The sequence below is a fragment of the Pseudonaja textilis genome, chromosome 2 (genome assembly GCF_049901715.1).
Source record: "Pseudonaja textilis isolate UNSWEBS1 chromosome 2, rPseTex1.2, whole genome shotgun sequence".
In the NCBI taxonomy this organism is placed as follows: Eukaryota; Metazoa; Chordata; class Lepidosauria; order Squamata; family Elapidae; genus Pseudonaja; species Pseudonaja textilis.
Window position 1 is genome coordinate 175581751 of NC_141991.1, and position 15073 is coordinate 175596823.

Sequence of the window (15073 nt, forward strand, 5' to 3'; positions counted from 1 at the left end):
AGCATGTCTCCCCTGGTCCTTCTCTTCACTAGACTAGCCAAGCCCAGTTCCTGTAGCCGTTCTTCTTGTTAACTCTCAAGACTTTTTTTTCCCACTAAGCCCAAGGTCTCCAAACTTGGCAACTTTAAGACTTGTGGACTTCAACTGAAATCCACATGTCTTAAAGTTGCCAAGTTTGGGGACCCCTGCACTAAGTATTCAAAATGGACTGTGATTAATATGTTTTGGCGTCATTTTTGTATAACTTGGCATTTTTGGTGCTGCTGCTGTTATTATATTATTACAGTTATCCTTGGGGTAGTGACATTGTTTGATGGGTAGCATTCCTTCTTTTGACAGCAAGACATCAGATTTTCATTTCATTTTTAAGGCATGAGAGAACTGTACTTAGCATATAGTAAGTCGCTAGTGACATAGGCAGAACATGATTGCTGGAACTTGGACTGTGGGTACAGCAGAATTGTATTATATTCAGTGGATTACTAACAGGAACTTTCACATGCAGGTATAATATTACACTAATTGAAAGAAACTGTTGTGAGACCTTAAACTATTTTGGAGGTACAGAACATTATGCAGTGATGACCATAGATGAATGCACAGCTATTGTTATGCAGGTAAAAAAATATCACCACGATACTGTTATCATGTATCCCTATAGTATAGTTGCCTCACATTCATATCACAGGCACATGCAGGGAGTCCTTGACTTATAACTGTTCGTTTAGTGATTGTTCAAAGTTACAGCAGCCCTGAAAAAATGTGACTTGGGACCATTTATCACAGTTATGACCTTTGCAGCATCCCCATGATCACATGATCAAAATTCACATGCTTGGCAACTGGTTCATACTTATGACCATTGCTATGTCCCAGGGTCATGTGATTCCCTTTTGCGGCCTTCTGACCAGCAAAGTCAATGGGGAAGTCAGATTCAGTTAACAACTAGGTTACTAACTTGTCAATTGCAGTGATTCACTTAACAACTGTGGCAAGAAAGGTTGCAAAAGGGGCAAAACTCACTTAACAAATGTCTCACTTAACAACAGAAATTTTGGACTAAATTGTGATCGTAAATAGAGGACTACCTGTATACATTTTTTATTCTTTGATAAATTTCCACAGTATGTGTTTTAATATAAATACTAGAATTATTCTCCCTTTTTTACAGAAAGAAACTGAATAATCTGTCTTGCATGCAACCTTTATCTTGAACTAAACCTTATTGAGACATATCAGTGTTTCTCAGCCTTAACAGGCTAGGGAATTCTGGGAGTTAAGTCCAGACCTGTTAAAGTTGATAAGATTGAGAAACACTGGGCTGTATCAACAGAATCTTACAAGTCTGATTGTGTCCCTCCCTCTTATACCTTATTGAATAAGGAAGGAGCAGCCTGACCTTCCTCCTAATATTTCATTTCCCAGGACTTAAGGAACAATTTTGTTCTTGTTTTTGTAATGTTTAATGTCATTGCCATGGCTTTCTACAGTTTAGCCACTTTGTGCATGTGACAACACTCACAAAAGCTTTTGCCTTTAAATAAAATTTGTTGGTCTGGAGAAATGCTATCAGCCTCCAATATATATAATTTGCCATATTTATGGCTACATTACTGTATCTGAATAGTAAAACCTCAGTCACAACTAGATGGCTGCCTTCTAGGGTTTTCCCACATTTTTGCAGCTCAAATATTGTAGCTTTAGCCAATTTCTTATAGTATCAGATGTATCTCTGGTCAATTATTTTATAATGCTACACATCCATTTATTTACTTGCTTTATGGTTATTTTATTATTAGTGCCAGTATTTATTCATTTGTATCCCACCTTTATTATTTTTAGAAACAACCCAAGGCAGTGAATATATCCAACACATGTTCTTCCCTCTATTTTCCCCACAACAACCACCCTGTGAGGTGGACTGTGCTGAGAGAGTGTGACTAGGCTTTTTTTGTTTTCATTTTGTTGCAGAACATGGAAGAACTCAATTATGAAAAATCCTCTGATAATATTGTCTTAAGATTGATGGCACTGTCACTCCAGTATGCCTCCTGTTGGATTATTTTATACTCCAGAGAAAGATTAAATTCTAAGTAGGTAAAAAGTTTGAAGTATTTCTTAAGCTTAAATTTTGGAGTATACATTTTTTAAAAAATTAGAATTGTGATATTCTTGTACAATTGTTGCTGAAACAAATGAGATATTCTGGAATACTTTAATTAATTGCAAAATAAATTTTGTAGTTGTTAAAATGCAAAACAAATCATGGAAGCAATACTAACCTGTTCAAAATAAATCTCTATCTTGTGATTATAATTGAAGAAACACACATTTTTGTTACTATTTCATGCATTAAAATGTTTAAAGTAACAGAAGTTTCAGCTCTTCTGTCTTTATCTACCTCTCACATCCCCACGTATCATTAACTTTTCTCATCAAAAAATCTCTTCGTTGGTGTTACATACCTTTAGCTTTAAAGGAATGCTCTATTGCTACTGTTGTTTGGTACATTGAAGCCATAGATTTTCTACTACAACACACTGTGAATTATTATGTAGATATATCTGTTAAGTCACTCTACATGTAGAGTGTGGGCCATTAAGGTTCATTCTGCTTTTATTTTTATTTATCAGATGATGAGACACTGAATCTATTTCCAAACTTTGGGAAGTAGATATACCAAATTACTTTGACCTCTTGTAAATAATTTTTTCCCCAGCAACTTCATGGGATAAGTCAGAGCTGCATGAATTTATTCAGTTATCCTTAGGTTTCTGCTTAATTGCAGTTGAGTCAAATAGTTTTCTCTTTGTAGGGTTCAGGAAAGATTTGTGTGAGAAATAGAACATCTTGTTAGGTTTTGCTTACTTCATTGCAGCATGTAGCCTTGCATTTGAAATATATCAAATAAACATAATGTTATCTAGTTAGGATACTTAATATGATACAAAAATATAATATAGCAAATTTTCCCTCAATTTATATGTTCAAGCAAAATTACCATACAGCAACTTTGGTTTTCTTAAAAGGTAAAATATTAAAGAACATTTAATGTTCAAAAAGGCTTTAAAAAAGGAACATTCTGTTTCTGCCTCTTTCTCTCTCTCTCCTCTCCCTCCCTCCCTTTTTCCCTCCCTCTCTTTCTCTCTCTCTGCCGGTTGGTTTGTATGTGTGTAGGAGAACAATAATAAAATATGCTGTTTTATTTAGATACAGCCTAACTGGAAAAACCCTGCATCATCTTGCTTTGATTTATGCAGCATTGATTTCTTTTGCTCAGAAGTCAGAAGACTTTGAAGTGAAGGTAATTTATGTATAAATATATGTGTCACTATGTTCCCACATTAGAAATAATTTAATCATTACGTGTTAGACAATAAGGAGTTATCATATATGCAGCATTCAGCACCCAGATTTGTTCTGTATACATTTTACTGGCCTTCTCATTACCATTCCAATCATGGGGTTCCTAATTTGGGAGTCAGGATACTTTGATTGAGTACAGTTGACCCCTGGGATTTTGCATTTTTATCCTTTTACTAAACTAATTCAGACTGTATAGAAGAGCAGGCAGAGATGGGGACTGGAGTTAAGTGAGTCATCAGCCTAACTGGAGCAGAGGTGTCAAGGCCCACGGGCCGGATCCAACCCACAGACTGCTTAGATCTGGGCTGCAGGGCCACCCTGGAAACAGCAAAGAACTGGCCCTGGCTCTGTCAGCTAAAACAGAGCTCAAGATGGCCACACACAGCCCCATTTTCAGCCGCAATGGCCTCTTGCAGTCCTGTATGGAACCCCCGCACGCTCGACTGGCAGAGGGCTAGCAAAACAAACTAAAAGCAAAACTAAAGAAAAGGAGAAATGTTTCCCCTTTTGCATTTGAGCATCCAAGAAGGGACAGGAAAGGAGAAATGGAAAGAGGAAAGAAAAAGAAAAAGATGGGAAGATGGGAAGAGAGCAAGGAAGGAAAAAGGAGGAAAAGAGTAATAAAGAAAAAAGGAGAATAGAGAGGGAAGGAAAAAAGAAAAGGAAGGAAGGAAGGAAGGTTGGTTTAGCATGTTTAGCACTTGGCCACTAGCAGCCCTGCTGTCCTTTCCCCATCCCCTTGTCTCCTCCTCCTCACCTCTCCTGGTGGTCTCCCATCCTATCACTGAGAATGCTTTGGTTACAAAGCTAGATCTCTTTGTGTGGAGAGGGAGCGGGCCACTCTCTGACCCACACACTTTACCCTCCAGCACACACCATGAACAACCTGGCCAAGGAAAGTGAGAACAGTAGCAGCAGCCTCGACAATGAGGTCCTCCACATGGCCTGAGAGGGACAGCGAGGGTTTGGGTGCTCTCCTTGATCTCGCCTTCCTCCACTGGAGACAATGAATCCCTCAGGCCTGCCCGGGCCACCACAGGTGCCCCCGATACGAGTGACATCGAGCTGGCATGTCCACTCTGTCCACACCCACCTGGCTCCCCAAGGTCAAACACAACCCTGATGCGGCCTTCAATGAAATCGAATTTGACTAAAATTGCTGCAGAATAGGGGAGAAAGGGGTGACTTTGGACTCCCAGACTGGGGAACGTACTACCAGGTGGCAGCCTTGGTATGGATAAAACATTGGATCAATTTAGAATATTAGAATAAAAGAATATTATTAATAGAAGGACATGATTTGCAAAGAGAGTGGCATAGTTTTCTACGGGATAGAAAAAATAAAAAACATGCCTACTTCCAGAGGCACCGAATTAGAGACGCACTTATCCAAGTATGGAGTAAAATTAAGAAGAACCACTATGTCAAAATACCATGCTGGCTGTCGACGATGGAGGCATTAATATATCCGAATGCAATGGAATTGGTGAAAATGAGGTACTATAAGGATCTGCTAGATGAACAAGAAAGATTAAAAACTATACAGGAATTGCAACAACAAAATATAGATATTGACTAGTGACCATATATGCAAGTAAAGGCAAGGTATAAAAAAGATAAAGAAGAATATGGATTTTATTTGGATAAGCAACAATGAGATAAAATTTTACAAGGAACAGAAAAAAAGATGATATCTAAATTATACAATTTTCTTTTAAATTTTAAAATGGAAGAAGAGGTAGTTAAGGAAATAATGGTAGCCTGGGCGAAAAATGTTGGACATAACAGACTTGGAACACTGGGAAAGAATGTGGGGGACAAATTATAAACTAACATTGTCTACAGCACATAGAGAAAACATGTATAAAATGTTTTATAGGTGGCACTTACCCCCAAGACTGGCAAAAATGTTTGCAAAAAAAAACCCAGAATGCTGGAAATGCAAGAAAGAAAGAGGGGCAAACTTTTATATGTGGTGGACCTGCCCAGAAGTTAAAAAATATTGGAGTAAGATTCGAATATGGCTAGAAGAAATAATAAAACAAAAAATTGAACTTCAACCAGAATTATTTTTACTGGGTATAAGAAAAGGGAAATACAGTAAAATTGATAGATATATTATGCTGCACATAATAGTGCTGCTAGGATCTCATATGCACATCACTGGAAACAGGGAGATATACCACAAGAGGGAGCAGTCATAAAGAAAATACTAGTCTGCGCAGAAATGGACAGGCTGACTTTAAAATTAAAAGATAAAGAGGAATCGATATACTATACAGTCTGGGACGCATGGTTTGAGAATAGGACCCAAAAATATTATAATTAAGTAAAAGATAGGACACCATATATACTGAATGTAGAATGAATGGAAAATATATGATGAAATAAGCGGTATAAATATAGAATAAGAATAAGGAAAAGAATATGAAATTGTAATGTAATAATGTGTGTGCAGAAATAAGATTATGAAATGTAAATGATGTCTTTGATGTTGATATAACTGTGTGTATATTTTTTTTATTTTATGTTTTTAAATTGTTTGAAAATTGAATAAAGTTTATTAAAAAGAAATTGAATTTGACACCTCAGGCCAAGAGATTACATTCCCACAAACGGTCTAAGGCCAACCCCCCTTGAATTCCATTGACTCTTACCTGGTGCCAATTTAGCACTGAATGTGAGTTGACTAGATTAATATCAGGCATTAAGAATCAAGATCTCCCATAAATTCTAGTTCAGAAAATTTATTACTCAAGCTCATACATAAGATTATAGTCAACTCCACATTCAATGCTAAATTGGCATCAGGTAAGGGTCAATGGAATTCAAGAGGAGGTTGGCCTTAGGCCATTTGTCTAAGCCAACAGCTGATGACTCTCTTAAATTCACCACCACCCCAGCTCTGCCTGCTCTTCTCCTATAGGCTATTTAAGCACATATTTCCCTCTATCTGACCTTGTTTTGGGACTTTCAAATATGTGTGACAAAACTCAGGCAAAAGTCCTTGTATAGATACATCCTAAAGTTTGATTCATACAAAAAAGTTTAGTAGTGACTAAACTCCTTCATTCGTTCAGCCACATTCTCCCTTCTTTCCTGTGGACAAGAATAGTGTTTTAAAAAGCTTTGTCTTTTAAAGTTAATACACAATAGAAGTTCCCCTACCCTTAATTGATTATGCAGAACTATACAAGAATAATATATTTATAATTCTCAGTCCCAGTTAGGTTATCGAAGCATAAATAATAGAGATAACACTTCCTACATTTTTCCAACTAGGCTAAGTAGGTGAACATGCAGCATCACTTGGGCATTAAACTATCAAAAGATTATTTTTGTACTTTTTTTATTTCACATAATTTTCATTCTAAATTTAAAAGTCAAATATATTTTAGATGGCCCTTACACCAGGAGTTGAAGAAACAGCACTTTTGGTTCGCCAGATAGCTGACCATATATTATTGGCATCTAAACAACATCCTCAGGAGTGGCTGAACAAATCATGGCTTTCTGTCCTGCCATCAGAAGTAAGTGATTTGGCTTCATTTTGTTGACAGGATACCATTATTCCTAGTATTAATGTCCTGGATGCAAAGAGACGATTTCAGAAATGCGGATCCCAAGATATGTTAGCTTAGCTCAGCATTTGTTTTGGGTGGCAATCCCAGGGAAATTGGCTGATTTTCTTAGAAAGACAAGGAATAGGGCAGTGGTAGGGTTAATTTTTTTTTACTACTGGTTCTGTGGGCGTGGCTAGGGAGCATATCTAGGGGGCATGGCCATGTGACTAGGTGGCCGAGGCTTTTTTTTTTTTTGCTTTTTGCAGCAGCAAACACCACACCCCTCCCCCCCAGTTTTTGGGGCCTTCTGGACCTCAGGCAAGCCTTCGGGGGGGGGCGTTGCTCCCAGAACGCTTCCCTGGGGCTCAGGAAGGAAAAAAAATGGAGCATGGGGGGACGCTTTGTTTTGGGACCTCCCTGGGGCCCAGGAAGGCAAAAAATTATGTGGTTTTTTTTTTTTTTTTTGCCTTCCTGGGCCTCAGGGAAGCCTCCTGGGCGAAGCAGTAAGCAAGGAGAATCCCAGCACAGCTGATCTAGGAAGAGCTGATTGTCAGGAGGGGGGGAAAGAAATGCCTTAAGGAGTGACTGGGCAGGCGGGTGGGGTGAGCGAGCATTGGGCGGGCGGGGCAAGCGAGTAAGCAGCAGCCGGCCAACCGGGTTGAGGGTGTGGCCAGCCAGAAGTTACTACCGGTTTGGTGACCCACACCTAATCCTTGCTTGAACCGGTGCGGACCGGCTGAATACCACTACTGGAATAGGGGAGTTGGTTGACAAAGAATAAAAGTGTCCTACTTTATGTGGAACAGCAGCTCCTTGCTTCAGGTTCCCAGAGAGCAGATACACAAAGATAAGCTGGGGAGTTGGAATAAAATATCTTGATGGGAGAGTCAGTTCAAAAGCAACTGTACAAAGCAACTGATCAACTGGTCAAAGGAATTTCATTGGTCAATCCATTAGGCACGGTCACCACATGAAGAAAGTCTGAAGGAGAAATATTTTTTCAAGCAACCAGAAGTTTGCAACTGGAGGTTTTTTTTTACATTTGAAGTTTCAATATTGCATTCAAGGCTGTGAGAAGGATTCTTGCAGATACTTACAGATCTTGCAGAAGAAATAAATCTCTACTTATGTGAACCGCTGCTTATATGTGCATTTTTACACTTACCAGCCTGGCTCCTTTGATGCTGGTGTTCTATAGAATTAAATAGAAGCTCAGCTTTTTTTTTTTTCAGAAGCAGAAAGGAGATTTGTTCAACTTCATGATTCCTCAGAACAACTTCTTCTTAGGGAAGTTAAACTGTTCTTAAGAGGAATCCTCTATGGTAACATGACAAAGAGTAAGAGATTAGTTGGAATGGCAATGGAAGTAAGTACATTGAAAGTTATTTGAGCAGAAATTGAATTGGAGAGAGGGAAATTTATTTTGGAAATAACCTTCCATTAGACCTGGAGTATATATTAATTTTAGAAGGGTTTATTTAAAGATGGTTTGGGTTTTCTGTTTTGTGAATTGAATAGAGCAGAAAATTGTGGATGTTATACTTTGGAAATGAGTCCAAGCATTATCCCACGTTGGAGACTCTTATAGTGAATTAGTTACTTCTCAAGATATATTTCTGCAAACTTAACTGCTGACCATCAGGAAATATCAGTTTGCCCTGTTCATTTATTCATCCAACCCTTTTCTCCTACTGAATTAGATAATTATAGCGGTATAATCTCATAGCCAATCAAACCACTTTTATTTGGTCATAGGCCAGCAATTAAACAAAAAATCACAGTTAAGATAAAAAAGAGAAACACATAAAATTCTAAATTATTTCAGAAAAAAAAATGGCTAACTATCCAAACTACAGTTAGCTATGGTCAACACAATAACCACGGATTATCTTCAGTTGCCTGGATTCATTTATCATAGAATACCTAAACAAATTATACAGTAAGTCTAATTCTATTTTTTCTCTAGGCAGAGAAATGCTTGCTTACATTTCCATGCATGAATCCACTAGTTGCTCAAGTCATGCTAAAGAAAAGTTCTTCACTGGAATGGCTCCTGGCAGCATCTTTTGTTGAGCTTCAGGAACTTCTGCCTGAGGTGCCAGAAAAGGTTTTGAAGGTCAGTTGTCCAGGATATAAGCATGATGTGTATAATTCAGTTATATTGTTGCTTCAATTGTTGTTGAAACAGGAAAGAAACCAAAATAGTTCCTTGAGACTGAATTTGTTTGGATGTTTTTAATTCGATAAGCATATTTGCTTATGTCAATACAATTGCAAAAAACCTTTTGCATACAGTATTGCGGTCATTCCTCATCCTTCGCAAAACCACATACAGAAAATGCTGCTTATCAAGAAGATTATAAATCATCAATTCACAAGTATTCTGATATTAATTCAAATTAATGAGATACCACAACAGCCTGTAGCATACTTTAAGATATCCTAGGCTATCACAGTACCAGTGTTAACAGTCCAATGCCTATGTAATCCTTGTTTGAGATATCATTATTGAGCTACATATGTTTCCTCTTCAAGGTAGGGTTGTACTGTATGCCAGTGTTTTTCAGTAGCAACTTGATAATAGTAATATTATTGTTTGAATTCAACCTTGTGAATACTTTACTTCATTATTGTATGGGTAGAAAAGATTGGGGACAACTACAGCTTGCCGTAGTAGGGCATCCTAAGGAGACAGTTATGGCACAATTTTTTGTTTTATTATTCTATTGTCTTACTGTTTTATTACTGTTTCATAGTTGTTGGTTTTATTATTATTGTAAACTGCCCAGAGCTGCTTAGGATGGAGAGCTATATGTATGTTTTAAATAGATAAATTATGGCATACAGCATTCAAAAAAAGCACTTCTGATCTTTTCCAATTGTTAAAGCAGCTATATCTTTATCCAAGTTTATGGGCTTCTATGGGTATGCATGCGCCGCTACTTTGCTTTGCATTTCCCATGTGATGAGAAGCACATCTTTCAAAGAATTTCCACAGCTCTAATGTGCAACCCACCGAAGGACTTATTGGTAGGAGTTATTGTAATGCCATTTTCCCCTCAAAATTCTGAAGAATTTCTTAAAATGTTGCAGTTTGTATGGAAATACAGTGATCAACATAACATTACTAGCATTTCTTCCTGTCTGTAAATTTTCTCCCTTATTCCCAAGCTGTACTCTTCTTTGGGTGTAGATAATATTTATGTGCAGGTTGAAGTTTCTGTAGTAATTGTTACATATTAGTTGAATATTCACACTAAAAAAAAATGCATGTGTTTATTTTTATGGACTCAGATCTACGTTTTTCTTTTTTTTCCAGAATTTTAGTGATATCACTTCATTATATATCCTCAAACCACTAACAAGACCAGGAACACAAAAAGAAATGTTTCTTGAAGGAAATATTAATTCTGCCATCTGCTCTTATTCTCAGCTTCCATTTCCTGAGGCTTTGTTCTCCAGATTGCAAGGACATAATTCCTTTACTGAGTATTCAGAATGCTTTCCCGAAGAACAGAACAAAAACTGTTCCCCAGATTTCTGCCAAAGCGGATCTTGTGGTTGTCTGAAATCAACTGGAGAACATAACTTAGTTATGCCTTCAATATTGTATGAAGGAGACACTTGTCCCTTTCAGGATAATGTAAAGATAGAGAGGCAACTTTATCTCCCATTTCTGAAAAAAGTGGAAACAGAAAAAAAAAAAAATGCATCGCATTTAACACTGAATAGTATTGGGGGATCTTCCCATGTCAATAATGAAACCACAATGTCATATTTGCACCGTAACCAGGACACTAGCTCTTACATTGAGAATTGTCCACTGAATAGAATGACTGTTTCAAAAGTGGACACAGGCAGACAGCTAGATATCTCTGAGTTCTTGAAGAAGCCTAACTATCATGATGCTAAAAATGAACATCTGGGGAAAATTCAACCTCTTGCGCAACAACTGAATTCTTTCCATGATTTCAAGCATTCTTCTCATATTGGTTCTAAACGAAAAGATGTTCTGTTCCAGGAAAGCTCAGGGAATGTTTTAGAAATAGGAAGAAAAGCAAGCAGCAGTCCTGCATTACAATCTGAGGAAAGATTTTGGGGTAACTCCCCATTCATACAAGCAATGGATTCTTCTCCCTATGATTCACGTGTAGGCAAAGCCATAGCCAGTCCAGATAGGTTCATGAACTTTGGTGTTCAGTTTACTGGAGAATATACCAGGGGGAAAGGACGTAATTCATTATCAGGTGAACAGAGACAGCAAGATGTTTCAGGTAAGAGCGTAAAACAAAGTGCCGTTACTTTCTAAATTATAAAATACTAAAAATTACAAGGGAATATTTAGCGTTGCCTTTGTTCTAATTAAGAAACACCATTTATTAATGTTTATAAATTGTTATTTTGGCATTTTTCCATTGAGGGCTCATCAAAAACATCCTAAGAGTCAGCAAAAGATCAGCCAACCACTGAATCCAACCATTTTTCTTCTTTCCCGAGGGGCAAATGGCAGAGCCTCCCACTTGGGGGGAAGAAATGCATCTTATTTTTGCATTCAAAAGCTAAACTACCCTGCTTCCTGAGAATAGGAATTGTAGCACTATTTTATTCTAGATCAGTTATATTCAATCTGTAATTAAAATATCATCAGTAGCCTGTAGAGGTCAACCAGTGACTTCTCCACAGCCCTCTGCATTCACTAGCCAGAATCTGCTTGCCAGCTCATTCCCTGATACTTTGCATTTACAACCAATCAACTAGCCAGATCAGAATCAGGAGCTGTCATTTCTGATTGATGCAAATACATCAATACATCATGTTGATCTTTGTTTCACATAGGTGCAAACAGGCCAGGTGCCATTTTGTTCTATGAAAATGATTACTGAAATGTTTTGTTGCAAGCAAATTTGTATTCAGAATTATTTGTTAAATGATACAGTTGACCAAGTGCCATCTCTGTAGAAAGCAGCTAGGTGTCAGCCCTGAAATGAGCCTGGCTGAAGCCATCTTGGAGGCTTCAGGGTTGCCATACAGCAATGGGAGGGGGGTGGAAATAGTTATATGGGGTTTTGTGGCCAAAATAATGAAGTTTTCCTATGAGAACCAAGGACATTTTCACAGGTGGCTGGCCAGAGGAGAAGCAACCAGCCAGCACCTGGATTGGACAATGTGACCAGTGACTTGGGGTGGGGGAGGGGAAAACTTTTAATTAGGTGAAAGCCATGGGAAACCTCAGAGTTGGTTTTCATCAGTTTGTGCCAAAATGATGTATCCAATAAACTGTTCTTTGAGGAACTCCAGTGCCTCAGAGGTTGTTTTCTATGGGTGCATTACTTGGAATGCTGATACTAGGACTATTTGTATTAGATTCTGATACTATCCTGCTTTGATTGCGGCTCCCAATTTGCTGCCTCAAACATTGTCAGGCTAAGTAAGGGAAACTTGGATTGAACAGAAAAAAGTTAATTGAAATGTTTTGGGCAGTTCATATTGTAAACCTTGGGGAGCTTAAGATGATTGGAAGAGAATTGGAAGCAATACTACGGTATAATCTATTCCACATGAGGTAAAGATGATACGGTATTCCAGAATCTGTATTTCTACATACAAGTCTTTTTTCTATATATTTTGTAGTGAAGTGTGCTATTCTGTAGTTCTTCAAATGAGAAAGAAGCATGAAACATTTTGAAGGCTATTTTAATTAGGGCAGATGCCTTTTCAGACCAGGCTTTACTAAGAGAGGCACAAAAGATTAAAAATGCATATAGAAAAAGAAAATAGCGCTACAAGGGGAAATGAAGTGAAAAATGTTTAGACTACAACAATTTCTGTTCAAGGTTAAAACAGGGACATGCATACTTTTCAGGGCAGAGAGCAATACTTCACTGTTGGACAGCAGGCTTAGAACCATTCCATAAAGTGAATCAGAATAAAGACTAAAGTTGATTACATTTAATTTAATTTCATGAATCAAATGAAGTTATCTTGACAGAAGTATTTCAAGAGTTCTTGATTTTAATCTGTACGTTTGTTAGATTCACATTAGATTCAAAATATGGAATGTTTAATTTGCTATTTGCATAAAATGGGAAAATAACTGAAATACAGTAAGTTTTGTTTATTAAACAATTGAGAGATTACCACATTAAAATTACATTTTAAAAGATATAAAAATGATATTTACAGTTTTTCTTCAGGTTAAGCTTCTTGATTATTAGAAAGCAAAGATTTGTTTTAAGAAAAGATATAACAATGTTAGCATTAGAGTTATCTATAATTTATTTTTTTAAAAAAATAAAAGGATTGTTTTGAGCCACTAAAAAAAAGAGTTATCTATAATGAATTTGCTAGTAAGTATTGAACTTTTTTAAAAATTTATATCTGATTAAAAGGGAGTTTGGTAACATCTGGAAGGTTTTAGGAACCACGTGACAACCGAAAGCCTCAGATTGTATGCATCTGGCCTGGAATTTCATATTATTTCTCTGAAGTATAAGTGATATAAAACACATAAATATGCTTGCTAGGAAAACTCTTAAACTGCTTATTTGATAATGATTTGTTTCTTTCTTTCTTTTCTTTCTTTCTTTTCTTTCTGTCTTTTTTGGCAGGTTTAGAATTTATGCAATTACCACAGCTTAAAAAAAGGCGTCTAACTTTTGAAAAAGATCCTAGGAGACATGATGGCCAAACCCGTCTCAAATTTTTTTAGAAGAAATGGAGGCTTCACACTTCAAAAATCTTGTTATTTGCAATACATAAAAACAAATTTAGCAGATTTAATCTTCTTTTATAGTAACTTATTTACAATTTGTTTCAATCCTATATCTTCTTCTTCTTCTTTTTCTTCAGCGTTTGTCTCGAGGTCGCGCTCGGGCGATTGTTTCAATCCTATATGTAATTATTATTTTTTAAAATGTGGACTTTTTGCCATTTTAGGAAATAAAATAAAAGTTAAGAGGTTTTTTTTTAGTAAATCGGTGCTATTTATGACAATTACATTAAAGTACTACAGTTTAATTATGCATAATCTATATAATTCATTTATATATCCTGTACATAAGAGAAATATATTTGAATTTGCATACAGACTTTGGAAGAGCTTGGTCAGGGAGTCACCACAGTTGTAAGAAATTAACACATCAGAGCTTCATAGTTTGCCTGTTCAGTTCTGCATAGCAGTTGTTATCCCTAAATGGGTTAGTATCTGGGCAGGTGAGTCAACTGAATAAAATCTCAAAACAAAAACGAGGCAGGATTATTAGGCATATTTTCTGCCTTTGTAAGATAAAGGTTTCCCTGACCTCTGCCTTGAGTTATATATAAGTCAATGGAAGCCAAGGTGCACAAATCCTGCCAGAAATAGATTGATCAGGCAGATACAATGGGAGAAGTGCAGTCCTTCCAAATAACCAGGCCTTATAGGTCTTCATAGATAGCAACCAGCACCTTGAATCACACCAAGAAGCAAACTAGCAAACAGTGCAGTTCTCAGAGAGGTGTTAAATGAAGATATCAAGGCACTGCTCATGCTACCACTTTCTGGAATGGCTGAAGCTTCCAGATGGTCATCAAGGACAGTCCATGTAGAGCTCATTGCAATAATCAAGCCATGAGATGAACAGGGAATGAGTGATATTTGAAGCTTCCACTTATTCACCCTTACCACTATGAGGGTTGCTTGCTCTTCAGAAACTGGGCACACTACAGCATAGCATATCTGCACAAAACTCTTTATTGCAATACACATCTTCTTCCCTGACAAAGTTATTCCATTGGTCAATTCCAACACTTCTATATTTTGCAAGTTGATGTTGTCACATAAAATATATCTTTAAATACTCGGTCCTTTATTACTTATTCTTCTAATACCCAGTATTACTAAATACTGAGTACTAAAGTCTCAAAGGCTTTAATCTTTATCTTTTCCCAAGCAGATAACAGATAACAGATAATCAGAGTTGGAAGGGAACTTGTTGGTCATCTAGTCCAACCCCCTGCCCAAGTGGGAGACCCTACACCATTTCTGACAAACGGCAGTTCCAAGCTGTTCCATTGGTTGATTGTTCTCACTGTCAGAAAGTTTCTCCTTATTTCCAGGTTGAATCTCTCCTTGTTCAGTTTCCATCCATTATTCCTCGTCTATA

At 37.1% G+C, this 15073-nt stretch overlaps 1 protein-coding gene across 1 annotated transcript in view; it reads left to right on the top strand.

Moving 5' to 3' along the window:
* The window catches only part of SHOC1 (shortage in chiasmata 1), a 55238-nt gene extending 41576 nt beyond the window's left edge, over positions 1-13662 (top strand). Inside the window, exons 21-27 of the mRNA XM_087923205.1 lie at positions 506-617; positions 1972-2093; positions 3211-3304; positions 6765-6896; positions 8896-9045; positions 10249-11203; positions 13538-13662. Coding sequence (XP_087779331.1) covers positions 506-617; positions 1972-2093; positions 3211-3304; positions 6765-6896; positions 8896-9045; positions 10249-11203; positions 13538-13638 — 1666 coding nt within the window. The 3' untranslated portion in view covers positions 13639-13662. The remainder of the gene's footprint in view (positions 1-505; positions 618-1971; positions 2094-3210; positions 3305-6764; positions 6897-8895; positions 9046-10248; positions 11204-13537) is intronic.
* The last annotated feature ends 1411 nt before the right edge of the window (positions 13663-15073 follow it).